This window comes from Dermochelys coriacea, chromosome 19 (genome assembly GCF_009764565.3).
Source record: "Dermochelys coriacea isolate rDerCor1 chromosome 19, rDerCor1.pri.v4, whole genome shotgun sequence".
NCBI lineage: Eukaryota > Metazoa > Chordata > Testudines > Dermochelyidae > Dermochelys > Dermochelys coriacea.
In genome coordinates, this window is record NC_050086.2 from 7,687,223 (window position 1) to 7,705,645 (window position 18,423).

Consider the following 18,423-nt stretch of genomic DNA (forward strand, 5'->3'; position numbering starts at 1 on the left):
ATCACCTGGGACTCTAGCCCCAGTTCCAGGCACTGGGGCGAAGTGTCCCTAGTTAAGAGCCGAGCCAGGAGAGGGCAGTGGAAACCAACCAACCCTGCCCACCTCCCACCGGACCGACCAGCCCAGGAAAGTTCCCCCTCGCGGGGTGGGGCTTATTGCCATGAAGGCAGCAGAGCGGGGTTGGAGGGGTGGCAGAGCAGAGACGTTTTGGGGTCAAAATGGGCTTCTGTCGTCCCCTCCCGACCCTGCTGCCTGGGTGGGAGGCAGGGCCCTGGGCCGCAGGGAAAGCCGGATCACCGAGCACTGGCCCCTGAGGGTCAGCTTTTAGCTGGAAACCCCGATTGCCGTGGACGAAAGATTGGTGCCAGGGCCAGCCCCTCGCTGCTCCCTCGGCGGGGCCCAGCGCTGCGGCCGCCGAGCCGCTGGCCTCCCGGCAGCCCTCCTCTCTGTGCGCCCCTTCTCGAGGGGGAGGGGGGCTGAAAATCCCCCGCGGCCAGCGCAAGAGCCAACCCCTGGGAGGCAGGAGGAGGGCAGAGGCCGAGCGGGGCCCGGGGGTGCTGGGCTGGGAGGGAGCGCTGCGGGGCGCCCTCTCGCTCGGTATTTCCAGCGCGCCTGGCGCGCTCCTCCCCAGGTGTTTGGAGAGCTGCGCCCTGAGCTACCCCAGCTCGTCTCCACTTGCGCTCAGCAGCCCGGCCAGGGGCCCCTGCAGCCCGGAGCGGCGAGGGTTTTGCTGTACAAACACATGCTCCGGGTGCTGGCGATGGTTAAAGCGCACACCCAGCAACAGCCCCCCGCGTAAAGCCTCAGGGCAGAGGGGTGCCCGCCTGCTGTCGACGCCTCGCTAGCCGGGGCTCCCCCGGGCGGGCTGAATGACTCCGCGGCAGCTCCGCGTCCCGGGCCCGGCGGGGAGAGCCTGAGCCAGGCGCTGCTGCGGCTTGGCTCCGTTTTCTAGCTTCCGCCTTCGGAGAGGAGGTTCCCGCAAGGCCCCGCACCTGGCGCTTGTCTGGCCACGACCTATTCCAAGCCCCGGCCGCCCGTTCCCACGCGCGCCGGCCAATGGGCGGCTGGTGAGGACGGCGCGGCGCGGCGCAGCCCGTGCGCCCCCGGGAGCGGAGCGCACGGCCCCGGCCGGCAGAGGCGATGCGGCTGCTCTGCGGGGCTCTGCTCTGGCTCCTGGGGCTCTTGTGTGACCTGGGGAACAGCAGCTTCCTCCGGAGCCACCTCCATGCCTCCAGCTTCCTGCAGCGCCGGCTAAGCGGCCGGGAGAAGCGGGAGATGCAGCGGGAGATCCTGTCCATCCTAGGGCTGCCGGGCAGACCCCGACCCAAGGCCTCCGCCGGGGGCAAGCTGCCCTCCTCCGCGCCCCTCTTCATGCTGGACCTTTACCACGCCATGGCCAGAGAGGAGGAGGAGGAGGAGGAGGAGGATGAAGAGGAAGATCAGGTGGGCTGGGGCCGGGGGGTCTCCCGGCCCGTGCTGACCAGCTTGAGCATCCAGACGCCTCCTCTGGGAAGAGTCATCAACCGGGCGGACACGGTCATGAGCTTCGTCAACATGGGTGAGTGCTGAGCGCCCAAGCGGCTGGAGAGACAAGGACCCCGGAGGGCGGGTGGGGCCTGCCTGGCCTTGGGCACCTGCCCCCATTTGCTCAGGGGACTTTCTTCACCTCTTCTCGGTCCTGGCCAGTGGGGACCATTGGGAGCCTCTGGCCTGGCCTGAGCCCCCTGGAGAGCACAGAACTTCCCCCGGGGAATTCCCAGCGCAGCTCTGAGATGCAACAGCCAACCTCTGGCTGTATCCAAATGCCCCCCCGACCAGCTGTCTGATTGCAGGGCTTTCTTCACCCCAATGCACGGGCAGTTCTACTATACAGGAGTTAAGGTTTTTAGAGCAGCTTTTTCTTTAAAGCACAGCTCTCCTTGGGGCTCTAAAATCCTCAGGTTGCCTTGAAATTGGTGCCTGGTCTCCTGGCTGATTGGCCTGGCTCTTTTCTGTCATTTCTCCTCCTCCCCCCATTGTTCTAATTTCCCTCACTCTAAAGTTGGGTGCATTCAAATGATTTTTCTGACACTTATGCCCCCCGCACAGCCCCGCCCCCCAAATCATTGACACCTGTTAGTTCTTGTCTGTGTTGGACCCACCTCTTGCTCTTTAGCTTGGGGCCCCGTTTCTAAAGGCCAGCGTTTTCCCCTGTTGTCCCAGATTGCCGGTGGATTTCTGTCCCTTTATTTCAAGCTAAGCTAGCAACACGTCTCTCCTGGTTATTTCCTCCCATGAGGTTTGGTTTATGATGATTTGCATGGACTCACTTGCCGGTTATTCTGTAATCTGTTAAGCATCTGGATACTTGTGATATCAAAGGTGATGTAATGTGGAGATGGCAGCTTTGTCCTCAAACCATCCTAGATATGAAGGGCCTGTTGACTGCTTCCAGTCTTACATGACTCTGCAATGTGCTAGATATAATATATGGCCTAATGGCTAAAGCACTGGATTGGAAAGATGTCTCTCTTCCTGGCTCATCACTGGCCTGCTGGATGACCTTGGGCAAGTCACTTCCCTTTGTTGTCCCCATCTGTGAAATGGGAACAATGATCATGCTCCTCCTCTTGTAAAGTTCGTTGAGACCTTCTGATGAAAAGTGCTATATAATACCTGACCAGAACAATTAGGTTCTGGAACTCATTGCCACAGGAAGTCAAGTTTAACAAAATGGAATTAGACTTTCATCTGAATAATAGGAAGATCCAGTGTTATCATCATAATTAATTGAAACAAATTTTGTGGAAGGCATATTAAACCTAATGCATCAGGACATAAGCCAATCCCTGTTGCAGATCAGAGTGAGACTTAATGTGTGTGTGTGGGGGGGGGGGGTAGATTGCCCCATATCTGCCTACTGCTGAGTTCTTGAACCTTTCTCTGAATTAGCTGGGCTAAATGGATCTTAAGTCTGATCCAATCTGGCAATTCCTGTGGTCCTAAAACTTTATTCTCAGCAGCCCACAGGGAAACACAATAATAACCTGGTAGGTTTATTTACTGTTAGACTGGTGTATAACCTAAAACTAATTTAAACATACTAGAACTCACTAAGTTCCCATTAGCCAAGGTTCCTGAACTGTTGTGTGTGCCTGTGTCCAGGCATTCAGGAGGCAAAACATGGCTGGATGGCATCACAAAAGCAGCACCAGGTAGCCTGGCTAAACTCGCGAGATGATAGAATTACATTATTCTGACAGGGTTACGCTTTTACTGTCCATAAATCTAGCAGGGCTGCCGCTGTTTGAGTTAGGACACACAAATAATTTGAGTCCGTGCGACTGTGTCGGTCTTGGGAGGTTCCACGATGCATCCTTGCGACAACCGTATACTTTGTTATTTGTGTACTATCACTATGTGCTTCACCTCCCGTACCGGGCCGCTTGCTCCACACACCAGATCTTCCCCAGGAACAGAAACCTCGCTACTAAATTTAACTTCATCCTAAACCCCACAGACCAACCTCACAACTAATGGAAACCTCTCGGCTTTATTGTAGAGCTACATAAAGAGCTGGCTATTTCTAGTTATTCTACCAGTAGCTTGCTGGCATCCTATACACAGCTGTGGCTCTTGTTCAGCATCCTTTTGAAACAAAGCCTTTAGGAGGCTGGCCAGTACCTCTAGATGCTATCTCCTGTTTATAAAGCTGACTTCACAAGTGACTTGTGGTGGAACGTGGGTCTGAGGGCCACTATGGTGGAGACTCTATTTCAGTGTCAAAAGGTATCACAGTGGTCCCAGAAATAAATACATTGCTGTTAGCCTGAGTGAGAAGCCTGCTAAAATGGGGTGGGATGTGGTGGAGCAGAAAGGGGGAGACACTAGCACAGAAAATGCCTGTTTGGCCCAAATTCGGCTGTAACTTGGTCCCTGCTAGGGATAGCCCTGGGTGAGTCTAAACAGGTTTGTCTCTTCTACAATCTCCAGTTTAAAGACCAGGTTGTGAAACTGTAAGCCAAAAGTGATTTCCACCTTAACACATGGATGTGAAAAGGTGGAAAGTCACCAACGGTGACAAATGCTTTCAAAAGCAACGGCCTCAGGGAAAGGCTGGGTATTAAATGGAATGGATTTATAACAAATGCTGACTTTCATCAGTAAGTTTAGCAACCCATTAGCTCCAAATTTATCCAGCAGAAAGGGAGTTGGAAATATTGGGGATGTGTGTGAAGAGTGAAGACCGAGTGTCTGCTGCGGCAGGCCTGCCATTAAGCAGCTGGAAGAGAAACATGTAAAAGGGGCCACTGAAAGAATCCCTCTGTCGAACTGTGCTCAGAGAGGCCGTCTACACTGCAATAAAAGGGCCACGGCACAGCTGCCACCGGCCCAGGTCAGCTGACTTGGGCTCGGACCTCAGGGCTCAAAGTTGCGGTGTAGACATCTGGCCTCTGAGACCCTGCGAGGGGAGAGCGTCTAGCCCAAGCTTGAATGTGACACTGTAATTTTTAGCCCCGCAGCCTGTGCCCAAGTTAATCGACCCAGGCGCTGAGACTCGGTGCTGTAGGGTGTTCTTTGTAGACGTACCCAGAGAGGGAGCACTTGCGGGACGTAACAACGTAGAGGACGTGCAAGGATTGGCCCAGGATAGACATGGCTTTTTGTGCCCTTGGTAATGTCTGATGATGCAGGATGGATTCAGGTTCAGATCTGTTCCAATACACGACAGCATCTGTGCGTCCTGGAAGCGGATTATGATGATAAAATCACCTAATTTTCAACAGCAGCTTATTAGTAATTCACCCTTATCAGAACTGACCTCAAAATACAGGGCCAGATCTGCCCTGATGTAAGTGGGCAAAATTCTTACAAGGATAACAGGACTATAAGTAATATCCAACATGGATTTGTCAAGAACAAATCATGGCAAACCAACCTAATTTCCTATTGGCCTAGTGGATGTGGGGGGAGGGAGAGGAAGTGGTAGATGTGATGTATCTTGATTTTTAGTAAGGCTTTGGGCGCAGTCCCACAAGATGTTCTCATAAGAAAACTACGGAAATGTGGTCTAGATGAAATTACTATAAGGTGGGTGCAAAACTGGTTGAAAGACCGTACTCAAAGAGTAGTTACCAATGGCTTGCTGTCAAACTGGGAGGGTGTTTCTAGTGGGGTCCCACAGGGTCAGTCCTGGGTCTGCGGTTTTTCAGTATTTTCATTAATGACTAGGATAGCAGAGTGGAGAGTATGCTTATGAAATCTGTGGCTGATATCAAGCAGGGAGGGATTGCTAGCATTTTGGAGGACAGGATTAGAATTCCAAATGTCCTTGACAAACTGGAGAATTGGTCTGAAATCAATAAGATGAAATTAGATAAAGATAAGTGCAAAGTACTTCACTGAGGAAAGAAAAATCAAATGCACAATTACAAAATGGAAACTAACTAATTGGCTGGGTGGTGCTACTGCTGAAAAGGATCTGGGTGTTAGACTGGATCACAAATTGAATCTGAGCCAAGAATGTGATGCTGCTGTGAAAAAGGCTAATATCTTTCTGGGGTGTAATAACAGGAGTGTTATATGCAAGACACAGGAGGTAATTATCCTGCTCTATTCCGCCTTGGTGAGCAGTCTTCAAGCATGTTAAGGGCTGTTATAAAGAGGATGGTGGTTCTGCATGTCCACTGAAGATGGAACAAGAATTAATCCGCAGCTAGGGAGATCTAGGTTAGATATCGGGGGGGGGGGGGAAACTTTCTAACTACAGTATAAGGTTAGTTAAGATCTGGAATAGACTTCCAAGGGAGGTTGTGGAATCCCACTACTGGAGGTTTTTGAGACCAGATTGGACACTTTCCTATCAGGGTAGGTATAGGTTTATTTGGTCCTGCCTCAGCGCAAGGGGCTGGACTAGATGGCCCTCAAATGTATTTAGCGTCTTAACTTCCATTGAAATCAGCGGGCATTAGAAGCTTAAATACCTTTGAGGATCTGGGCCCACATTACGCCCTGAACACTGTCTAATAAGGTGTGCAAATGGAGAGAGAGCGAGAGCGGTGTGGCTTTGTCCTGCCTGTGACACAGGTCATCTCCCCTCTTTAAGTAATGCTAAAAGCTCCCCGGCCTGGGCTGAGCTTTCTCGATACATTTATTTATTTTATCTATAATGCTTTAAGGAGCTCTGAGGAACAGAGGGAGGGAAGGGCCCCTCGAGGACATTATTCTGACCCAAGTTACTTAGCATGGAACAGTGCGTTGCAGATGATGGTCGACAGGCCTGATTCAGAGATGACTTGGCCCTCAGAGATCCCAGACATGGAGTGAATCCCTGGCTTGGAGATACTTCTCAGGAACAAGGGCTCATTTTCTGCCTTTGTATGCACCGGAGTGCATCCAATGGCATGTAACAGTGAGAAGGGCGGGGGGAAAGCTGCCTTGCAAAGATACCTGTGGTCTGTGGAGCTTCTGAGGGCTGCTTTCTTCTCCTGCACAACCTGAAACACACCCCGCACAATTCCATTCAAGCTAGTGCTGAAATCAGTGCCAGGAAAGGCCAGGCACTGCTGTCAGAATCGGCTCTCCAGGCCTGGAGTCTTCATGAGTGAAGGGGAAGGGATGGGCATCTTAGAGGAAGGGTGGCCCAGTGGTTAGGTTGCAAGCTGGTGACCAGGGTTCAGTTCCCTGCTCCACCATAGACTTCCACTGTGATCTTGGGCAAGTCACTTAGCCTTGCTTTGCTTCCGTTTCCCATCTGTACAATGGAGGTTAGAGTAGTTCCCTACCTGACGGGGGCGTTGTGTGGATTAATACGTAAAGGACTGAGGTGCTCATGCTACTATAATATTACCTGCTCAGTCCATCAGAGCCAGCTGCTATGCATGCTTCAAAACAGTATCAGGTAAATCAGTCTAGGCTGATTAATCGTAGGACATTTTTGTTGTCCTCTTAGCATTCAGGTGCATCCTGTTGCTCTCTCTAAATGATGTAAGGCGCCCAGGTGCTTTAGCAATGGCAATATATATTGTTTAGTGCCTACTGCTGAATGCTGGGAGAAAGACAGCCCCGGAGAAAGAGAGAACCATTTAAAAGTTAAAATATACTCTGTGGGAAACAAGGCATGAATTGGGGACAAAAAGGCAGAGAAACTCTCCCACTCACAAAATAAGTTCCACTAACTTGAGACAGCAAAATGAGTGGATTGAGCAGATTTTCTCTCCTGCCTGTATTTTTTTTTTTATGTGCTCCATCAGGAATGAAATAGTTAAAACCTCAGCATTGGGCATGTGGGTTATCACCTACTTGAGGCCAATAAGGGCAGCTTACACCTTTCCAAGCTATCGTTTCAGGCTCTCTGCAGACTCAGGCAAAAGTTGCTCTCTTGGTTACCCTTGATTCACATTATGAAGGTTTTCTTTGTAATCAGGCTAGAGACTTTAAAAAGAAAACTGAAGCTCAGATTCTGGAGAACAAGATGGCAGCTTGGGGTAGGTGCCAAGCTCTCCACCTGCCCCCTACGCCAATTCCAGCCTTGTCTGTAAAAATTCAACTTCTCATTAACTAAATGCTTCCGAGGGCAGATTGGTCTTAATTTGGCTGTCTGATTTGCTTGTGCCGTTATCCTAGTATTACATGCACATTGGGTAATTTGGTGCGCTCATGGGCAGTTGCACTTTATTTGCAGTCCATTAGATGTACAACTGTGCATGCATTTCCGTGCAAGCAATTGCATTTGCACAGGTTAGAAAAATCAGCCTCTGTAGGGAAATATGAAGGAGAGAATCTCTCATAGCATCAGTAGAAATGTAGGGCTGGAAGGGACTTCTCTGATCTAGTCCCATCTCTCTTGCTGAGGCAGGATTAAGTACACCTGGACCATGAATTGGGTTAATTGTATAAAGTGCTGATCCTGTAAACTGTGCTGTGCAGGGTTCTGCATATTGTGGAATAACTTGAAGGATCGGGCCCATGTTGATTCGTCCACTTCAATATGTGGGTGGGGAGAATTAGTTGGTTTTAGATGGACAAGATGGATGAGGTCATATTTCTTATTGGGCCAACTTCAGTTGGTAGAAGGGACAAGCCTTTGAGCTTTGCAGAGCTCTTTCTCAGGTCTGGAGAAGGCAACCAGAGTTTCCCAGCTACGTACAAGATGGGACAGATTAAGCACAATGGGTTCACATGTGCTGTAGGAGACCACTTTAAATGAAGTGGGTGGTTAAAGGTTATCAGAAGTGGTCCCCAAACTTTTCAGGGTTGTGACCACCTGCTCCAGGAGCAGGGATATAGGTCCTGTTCTGGGGGGGTGGGAGGATGCAGACAGGAGTAAGGAGGCTGGGGCTGGGAGCCAGGGCAGGGCTGGAAACAGAGCTGCAGCCAGGCCACAGTTGGGTGCTGAGGCTGGGGACGGGGTGGGGCTGGGTGGCCCTCCATGGAGGGTGGCCCGGGCCCCTCCAAATGTTCCTGTGTATCCCCTTAAGGGAGGTGTGCCTCACAGTTTGGGGACCTCTGCAGTAAGGTGTGTGACAAATTATTCTAATAAGCCATCAACCTAGCATCTCTGTTAAGTCCATAGTTTTTAATGTCCATCAGAGTAATGAATTGAAGTTCCCAGGCTGGTCTTGTGAAGGTGTTGTACAGGTTTCCTTTCAGGATGATGACAAAGATAATACTTAGTCCTGCCATGAGTGCAGGGGACTGAACTAGACGATCTCTCGAGGTCCCTTCCAGTCCTATGATTCTGTGAGAGGTCAGCTATGGAGTGATCGCTTTGTGAAAAGTTTGCCCATGGGTGACGGTGTTTTTTGTCTGTGATGTTCATTCGACTGTCTGGTTTCACCCAGGTGGGGGGGGGAGGAGGGGGCGGCATTTGATGTGCTGGACAAGGTGCTCCATATGCCATGATTAGGGCTACAATTTTTGTCATGGAGGATGCAAATATCATGGAATCTGTGACTTCCAGAGACCTCCGTGACTTGAGCCCCCAGTGCTTGGGAGCTGCCTGCAGGTTCCCTCCGCTGCCCTTCTATGGGCAGCTGGGGGACCCTGCAACTCCTGGCCGCTGCAGGTGGCAGAGGCCCCAGGAGCTTAGAGCCATGGGCAGCAGGGGATCCCACAGCTCCGAGCCATGCAAGGTGCGGGGACTCCGCAGCTCTGAACTGGTCCCCCCCCCCCCTGCTGACGGGATGGAGACCCCACAATTCCTAATTTTGTGTCACATATTTTTAGTAAATGTCACGGACAGATCACAGGCTTCCGTGAAACTTTCTTTATTGCCAGTGACCTGTCCGTGACGTTTACTAAAAATATGCATGACCACGTCTTAGCCTTAGTCATGTTAGGGTTGTGTAGGACCCCTGGATCATGAAAGTTGTGTTGGGGGTGAGGGATATGGATCATTGTAGCAGGGGAGATATGTCTGCAGGTTTCACACCTGTTGTTCTGGCAGGGTCTGGTGCTGCTTTGAATTGCTGTGTCCTGGTGATGGGGAGCTGGGTTAGATTTTTGGGGCAGGGGGAGAGGGTTGTTTGAAGGCCAGAAGAGTGGGTTTGTGAAAGATTTATTTCACGCTGTGGACCCCATCAAGTATAGGTTGTAACTGTTTGATGGTACCCATATGGGTTCTAGGGTGGGGTGGTAGAGACAACTAGAGGTGTATGGTGGGTGGGGTTTTTCCCCGCTGTGCTGAAGCAGGTTCTTCTGGGGTATTTGGGTGACCTGTTCTCTGACACAATCTACTCTGGTGGTGTGTCCTTGTTTAGTGAAGGTGGATTTAAGTGTGTATCCCGGACTACTACTTCGGAGCAAATTCTGGGGTACCTAGTGCCTGGCTGTAGATAACCGATTTTGTGATGTGTCCAGGGCGGGGTTTGCTGGATATGTGGACGTACGTGCGGTGATCTGTGGTTTAGATGGTTGTAACCCATTTTTAAAATGAAAGTACTTTATATCCCTCAGAATTTAAAAAAAAAAATTGCAGATGCTAGCCCTGCACTTGTGTGTTTATGTGAGTTGTACTAGTAGAAGAAGGACATGTACAATGAAAAGCCGTCAGAGAACCTTAGCAGCACTAATGCATGCCCCTGTCTGTAACACCCCACCCCTAACTCCCGTCTCCTGTACACATCAAAACAGACACACCTTCTTTTAGTCCCTCCCTTACAAACCTTCCACACCCACAGCCTGCAGGGCAAGCTCACCTTTACTACTGTTTGCTATAGGACCAGGTATGGGAGTTTATTGCACCATCGGCATGTTCAGAACTTTTAATTTAAGATTTCAGGCACCTTCATTTCAAAAGGAAACTAAAACCTGCCTCACACTCCCAACCACGGAGCTAGCGAGAGCAGAAGCCAAGAGGAGCTGCAGGAACCTGATGCAGTCTTCAGGGAGTTACTATCCACTCCGGTTATTCTGGGAAATACAGACGAGGAGCCACCCATTTTAATGATTTACTTATGACCCAGGAATTTGAGCTGGGCAGCCCAGTACCTACTAAGGATATTTTCTTTCTTTGTCACACTCAGTGGGTAAGCCCGGTCAGTAAGAACCAGTCTGGGTTCACTCCGCAAACGAGGGTGTTATGTGGTGAAGGATTCAGCCATTTTAGGACAAACTGGGATTCACAGTACCAAGACAGGGTGGCCTGGATGCATGTTCTATAAAATGATCTGGACGTGTCTTTCTGACCATAGAAATGCAGCCCCTTTCTGAGGCTTCTGCAGCCCTGACTGGTTTAAAGAGGGGTTTTTCTACCTGCCAGTTATAGAATAAATCTGCCTGAAAATGCCTCCTCCCCCTGCGGAGCCAGAGAACGAAGACATGTCTTCTCTGAGCCGTGTAGTTATTTCACTACTAACTAACACAAAAGGAGGAGACAGCAGAACCCTCCACGTTTACCCTGTAAACTCACCTGCAGAAAGGCATGTAAGGGGCACAATCAAGTCAGTTTCAAAAAGGAGGTTTTCTGTGGGCCTATAATAACATTGTCCTAGTTCTAAAATGTGTTCCTCTCTCCCGCTGCTATGTACGAGCCTTGCACAAATTAAATCCGAGGGCCAGAGACTCCCCTGACAGTAAACCTGCTTGTGTACGAAGTGTTGTCAGATACATGGAGCAAACTAAACACGTTTTGTCAGTTTTTCAAATGCCAGGTGCAACAATATTGAGTTAGAATCATAGAATCTCAGGGTTCGAAGGGACTCAGGAGGTCATCTAGTCCCACCCCCTGCTCAAAGCAGGACTAATCCCCAACTAAACCATCACAGCCAGGGCTTTGTCAAGCCTGACCTTAAAAAACCTCTAAGGAAGGAGATTCCACCACCTCCCTAGGTAACTCATTCCAGTGCTTCACCATCCTCTTAGTGAAAAAGTTTTTCCTAATATCCAACCTAAACCTTCTCCACTGCAACTTGAGACCATTACTCCTTGTTCTGTCATCTGCTACCACTGAGAACAGTCTAGATCCATCCTCTTTGGAACCTCCCTTAAGGTAGTTGAAAGCAGCTATCAAATCCCGCCCTTACTCTTCTCTTCTGCAGACTAAATAATTCCAGTTCTCTCAGCCTCTCCTCATAAATAATGTGTTCCAGCCCCCTAATCGTTTTTGTTGCCCACAGCTGGACTCTTTCCAATTTTTCCACATCCTTCTTGTAGTGTGGGCCCCAAAACTGGACATGTACTCCAGATGAGGCCTCACCAATGCCAAATAGAGGAGAAAGATGAGTTAAGTGTTTGGTTTTTTTCAAGTGAGGTGTCTGAATTTTTTTTTCCCTCCAATTGGCAATGTCCCTTTACAAGACTGCACAATACAACCAAGAAAATGTTCCATTTTTCCAATTTTCACACTATATTCTTGTCTCATTTCCATCTTTATAATTATATGCAGTTGTTTGGCAAACTAACGATGCAGAGTTTAACAGACCAAGTACCATGCTGAAAGCATTTAATGAAATAACCACCTTCAGGACTCCAGGTTTTTTTCCAGCCATTATAACAGGTGGCCATTTGATATTGGGCCAGCCAGCTCACCAGGGCTCCCAGCACTTTAGCTGTTGGCCTCTGCTTACGAATCCGGGTGGAGCAGTTTCCCTTCCAACCATTTTAGCAAGTCAGCTGCAGTGCAGCTGAAACAGCTGGGTGGGTCTGGTGTGTGGCTGGAAATGCTTTTCATAGGTGGCCACTTAATGTAAGGAAAGTTAATATCCGAGAGATGGGAAATCTTAGGGAGACTTAAGTATCACCTTGCATTAACCAAAGAGATTGCAAGTGGCATTCCGGACCGATGTCCCTGCACTTGGTTTTAAGAGAGCGCTTTTCAGTATGAAAGGTAACCTGGAGTGCTTCCGGATTCTAGACAACTATGCAGCGCATCTCGCAAGTCCTCTTCCTGGGAGATGGGATGCTGGCTATATTCCTTACAAAAACTGATGTGGGATCTTTAGCTGACCACTGCTAGAAGTGAGCAGAAAGACTTTCCATTCAGCCTCCTCACTTACTGAGGGCAGAGTTCTTGACTGGTTCCCAGCTCCCTCTTAGCAGCTGACAGCAAAAGCCAAGTGTCAGGTCTGAGCGCTCAGTATTGCCACCTGTGGAGTATTTCATCAGCACAGCTAGTTTTTACTTTGAGGCCAATTATTAGTGAAGACAAATTACCTTCAATATTAAAGGCTGCTGTTTTCCCACTCCTACTGTTCCCTTCATTCTCTAAGGGATCAGACTCCCTCCCTAGTTCCTCAGATGAATTTCATCTACAGTGGCTCAATAGATCAAGACATGGACTGGGGTAATTGTTTTATTTTGTGGCAAAGCTTTCTCACCAAACTGGATGAAGGGTGTGGGTGTGGGTGTGTGCGTGCTTGCTTGCTTGCTTGCTTCCTTTAAATGTGCAGAATTTTCATCAAGAAAGTATAATTTTTTGCAGAGGGGGTAATGGAAATATTAGCCAGACTCCACTGAAACATACTTTTGAACTTCACGAAGTTTTTGTTTGGGAATTGCAGTAAAGTACGTGTCTTGGAAATTAAGGGATGCAAGCAAAACGGTGTTATGATCAAATGCAACAGAATTTCAGATCCAATTGTGAATGAATAGGTGGCTTCATTGGAGTGATCCCATGGCCTTTTGCTCCTAACGTGTGCCACAGAAGGAGCCAGGAATTGTTTAGGAAATGAGGAGCCAAGCCCAGCTGCTTATCTGCCACATTTTGCAGTGTTCGGGAGTACTTCTAAATCCCTCTTTCCCCTTTGGAAAGCTTCTGTAGTTTTTTTTCCTGGTTTCAGCCGAAGGGTAGCATCCTTCTTGCATCTCATTTAAATATATTTTAAGACTCTGAATACTTGATGTGGTTGAATATGCTGGCATCTCCTTCTAATTTAGGGTCTGAAATGGTCATCTGGCCCATTTGGAGGCAGCCAGGACTAGTAATTACAACTGATGTGTAGTTTATAGAAATGGCGCACACACAAAGTTTTACAATTAAAAAAAAGTGCCTAAAAATACCTTGCAAACAGTAGAGACTTGAAGACGTGCTCTTCAGCGTTGCAGAGATTTCTGGATGGGAGGAGGGTTGAAAGGACTGAAAAAAAAGAAACTGGAATTCTGTGAGAATGCTAAGAAGGCGGCCTGGAAGAACCAATAGAGATTGCAGGATCCCACCTCTACCCTCTGTAAGATGCTGAGGTTAGAGAAGCAAGGAGAGCCCAATAGCACATCTGGTGCTTTGCTTCACTCTGGGGAGAAGCTCCTTCAAAAAGTGTTTTTTATTAGTTACAAGACCAGAGGGGCAATTTCAATCCTTCCTTGGGCCTGCAGCTGCTTGAGAAAAACGGCAGCCCAGCTTTCTCACACTGAACTTCACTTTGTTCCCCCAGGGTCTCTCTCTGTCTGCCCTTCCCCAAATTAAAATAACCGAGCGTGTGACAAATGAAAGGCATCTTTGAAGGCTCAGTTAAGCAAGTTTGGCCGTCTTTTTTTTTTTCTTTTTTTTCCCCCCCTTTTACTTATTGACTTTTAAAAATCAGAGTGAGCCTGAAAAATAAAAGTGGAGCATTGAGGGTGGTAAGAGGAGATGCAAAGGAGCAGAAGGATTTTGATCTCAAGGGAAGCTGCCGCTCTACATGCTGTAAAACAGGCCTGCCAGAGACTAAACACCTCCTCGCGCTAGCTTAGCCTTTACTCTGAGGTGCTGAGATGGTACGAGAGTGGTGCTGGTCCAGTGCTTGGCTGGGATCACTTGGTAAAGGGTTCAGTCCAGCACGAGAAGAGAGAGAGCCCCAATACACCTCTGGCCTATTGTATGTAGGTTCTTAAACTACGTTTGCACCACACTACCCAAACACCTCCAAGTGGTACGTTAAGCAGTGTGACACTCTCTCAACCTCTGTCCAAGCCTGCCCAGAACCCCCGGTGTGACTCAGACAGCTAGTCCCCTCCACCGTCGCTTCCCTCCTCCAGAGCCTGAGCTGGCTATGTGAAAACTAGTGCAGGCATGTCTACATGAGCTGAATCATACCCCCTGACTGCAGTGAAGATATAGTCTAAATCAGGGGTCGGCAACCTTTCAGAAGCGGTGTGCCGAGTCTTTATTTATTCACTCTAATTTAAGGTTTTGCGTGCCAGTGATACATTTTTAACGTTTTTAGAAGGTCTCCTTCTATAAGTCTATAATATATAACTAAGCTATTGTTGTATGTAAAGTAAATGATGCTTCTTAAACATTTTAAAAGCCTTATTTAAAATTAAATTAAAATGCAGAGCCCCCCGGACCACTGAAAATCAGCTTGTGTGCTGCCTTTGGCACGCGTGCCTCAGGTTGCCTGCCCCTGGTTTAAGTGCTGCCGGGATGTTTGAACAGTGTCACTATCAGTGAGAAACAGCATGTCTTCTTTTATTTCCTTCTCCTTTCTTAGCCAGTTAAGGTGTGGCACAGAACAACCACCAGAGCTCTTTCTGCTGGGGGTCATCAGTGTTTCTCAAGCAGTTTGCTCATGAGGTGTGTAAAAGCAAATGGCCAAACTACTTAGAGTAAAGGACTCGCTAAATATTAATAAGGACATATCTTAACTGTCTGTGTGTGACTTGAACTCTGAATTATTCAGACCCCTTCTCTAGTGAGGCATCTAGAACCAGAAAGAGAACCCTAGATGTGGTTTTACTAAGGCCATGTATAAAGCAAGCCGCTATCTGATTTCACAAGTGTTCTCTCTCCCTATACTTAACAAGATTCTATTTTCCATGTGTAGGGTGCCTGTCATGCCCAAAGACTATTTCCCAAATCCTACAGACCCTCTGTTACCAGATGTAGTGATACAAATGTGAGCACTGGCCATTGACCTCCACGGTACCTCTCTGGTAGTAAACGCTACACCCAGTAGTAGGTGGCTGCAGGATTGGGCCCTATCTTTGAGCTGTCTCTGTGTTACAGGAAAGCATCAACCAATGATTAGCACAATGCAGCTCTGTAAAGGGAAATTTTTTGACTAAGGACATGAGGGTAAAGCCCCTTGTGTTGTGAAGATGGACATAGGATCATTAATTGTCCACACTGAACAAACGGGATGTCTGACTTTAAATGTTTATCCAGCCATGCAATAAAGAAACCTCAAAACAACTCAGCTATTTTTGCAGTTTACCTCCAAAAAGAAACGCAGCTGTGTTAATCTGGTCAAATCAAAACCATGGTTCCTGGGAGTCTGTCGATTTTCAGCCTGATGCTTAGCTAAGCCAGCCATACCCACCCAATCAATAATTGTACTTATTTGGACTTATCATTCAAAGATCTCGGTGTATTTTTACAAACATTATTTAAAGGCTTGGAACACTCCCAGGAGGGAGAGGTATTATACACAATTTCCAGATGAGTCAACTGGGAAAGAGGTTAAATGACTTGGCATGGTCTCAGAGAGAGATTCTGTAGCAGATTCTAAATTGAACCTAGGAGTCTTGACTATCGGACTCTTACTCTACTGACTAGAGCAGTGGTTCTCAAGCTTTTTTTCCATGGACCCTTGAAAATTGCTGAGGATCTCGACAGACCACTTAATGATCTTTCCAAATGTTGTTTGTACCATTAGCTAACTATTGTAAAGCACTTTGGAACATTTTTTGTTCTACAGATAAAAGCACACAACTCGTATTTTAATATCTGTAGTCTTACCTTTCTAATGCAATGGATGTGCCCTCTCTTCCCTGCCATGGCAGCCCCCGAGCTGGGGCTGGGAAGGGGGGGTCTCCCTCTCCCTCCTGCTGCAGCAGCTCCCAAGCTGGGGCCGGGGTAGTGGGCCATCTTTCTCTGGCAGCCACAACCTGGAGCTGAGGAAAGTCGCCTCTTTCTCTGGCCACTGCAGCCCTTCACATCCCAAATACCCCCACCCACTCTTCTCACCCCACTGCCCCCTCCCACCTACCTCCTATTCTCCCCAAGGCCATGTGCATCTTCTCCAGGGTCCAGGCACCTAATTAGTGTAGGCATGCCTGCGTAGCTCTGCTAATTAGGTAGGTGGCCCTTCATTCTCTCATGTGTGGCCACCCAGGCGTGCATCTTAGAGGGAACTATCTGTGGACCACCTGAATGGGGCTCGTGGGCCACTGGTGGTCCATAGACCACAGTTTGAGAACCTCTGGACTAGACCATACCCGGAATGGCTATTAGTGTTTGTGTAAACTCATGTTCAATGTCTCTCTTCCCATTGCCAGGTTCCTTGTTACGCTAGGATTTAATTAATTTTGATAATCTGTCAATTTTTCAACTCTCTTGGGTGACCTTATCAAAGGCTTTATAAAAATCTAGATCTACTGCTTGACATACCCAATTTGTAATTTAGTGAAGAACATAACATTTGCCTACCGTGATCTGTCTCATAAACCCATGTTGCTGTTCACCAAGTTTTCATTTCAGTGTGCCCTACTAGTTTTCCCTGTATTGAATTTAGGGTAATGGGTCCAGAGTTTCCAACAGTAACTTTTGGCCTCCTTTTGATGACTAGGTCTATGTTCTCCAGCCCTCTGACACGTCCCTTGTCCTTAGTAATTGACTGGAAATTCTGACTAGTGTATTTTCTTCCACTACTACTTTCAGAGTATTTAGAAGAAAATCATCAGGCAAAGATGACTGAGACAGGTTCCGTTTATTAAAGTATCTTCTATATCAATTTCCAAACTTATCTCATCACTGTTGCCTTTTTCTTCTCCTGGAGACTGAAGAAAAGGGTTGAATATATCTGCCATTAGGAATCATCTAACTAGTATTCCTTCTCCAAGACTGGTCCCACATCCTCATTGTTTTTCTTTCTGTACCTGATGACTTCAAAATCTTTGTTTGGTTCAACCCATATAAAATATGAACCAATACATGTCTCAAATACTTCAAATCCTTTCAAAAGGATGAACGCTATGACCCTGAAGAAGACTTGACTGACCCATGAGGTAGGTGCTAAGCATAGCAATCCTTTCCACTGTCTGGATGGGCGATTCCTCCATTAATGTCAAAGCTGCCCTTGTCTGCCCTCACATCGCCTTTTTGTGGATAAGTTTACTGGGTGGGGGATTTATGGTAGAAGACATTTGATGAGCTTCATCGTCTGCCGAGAAAGTGACAAATCTTGTCTCGGACCCCACTCAACATCTTCCCGGGTTTGATTGACCACAAAGATAATGGAGCCTTCTGAACCGGTTTTGTACCAGACCTGGAATTTGTGCTGCAGCAGAACTTTGGTGGCGTTTTAGAGACAGTCCCCTTTGTCAATGTGGACAGCTGCAAACCATGGCGCATATTGTTGAGGACTGCAAAATGACTCAACTTCCTGGAGGTCTTCGTGCCTTGAACGATGTTGATAAGAATGCTGTGGCTTTGCTTGAGTGGATTTCCTACACAAAATAAATAAATGTCAAAGCCTGAGATTTTTTTATCATAAGCCATAAGGAGACCTCTTAAGTGAATCGGTGTCTTTCAGAACTGCTATAATTAGATGATTATGCTTATAGGGATTCCCATCCTCCTATATGCAGCAAACATGTACCCAACACATGTGGGTGATTAGCAAGTTGTTTAGTTTTCCACGCACGGCATGAAAGCAGCCTGCCAAGTATATTCATTACAGATTCCCTCCGGGAGGAACCAATCATGGGCTTTTGGAACATTATTTTAAGTTTTACAGCAAATAAACATAAAAGGTACCTAGAGACCATCTGTGTTAATTGCGCCTATCTGTGAGTGAGCACATGTTCATTGAGGGCCTGTTCTTGGGCAGGAGGACACCCGATGAAAGCAACACAGGAGAGGATGGCTGTCCTCCTTTCATTGGAAACACTTCATTAGATTTCAGTCGGGGGGATTAGAGACAGAACAAAGAGAGGAAAAGAAGTGAGAAGAGGTTTAAAAATCTCCTAAGAAGAGGGAAGACTGGAACACTTTATTATTTATTTGTGTTACTGTAGCACTTTGGG

At 47.8% G+C, this 18,423-nt stretch overlaps 1 protein-coding gene across 1 annotated transcript in view; it reads left to right on the top strand.

Moving 5' to 3' along the window:
* Window positions 1-199: 199 nt before the first annotated feature.
* The window catches only part of LOC119845511 (bone morphogenetic protein 8A-like), a 43,997-nt gene continuing 25,773 nt past the window's right edge, over window positions 200-18,423 (top strand). Inside the window, exon 1 of the mRNA XM_038377879.2 lies at window positions 200-1,558. Coding sequence (XP_038233807.1) covers window positions 1,141-1,558 — 418 coding nt within the window. The 5' untranslated portion in view covers window positions 200-1,140. The remainder of the gene's footprint in view (window positions 1,559-18,423) is intronic.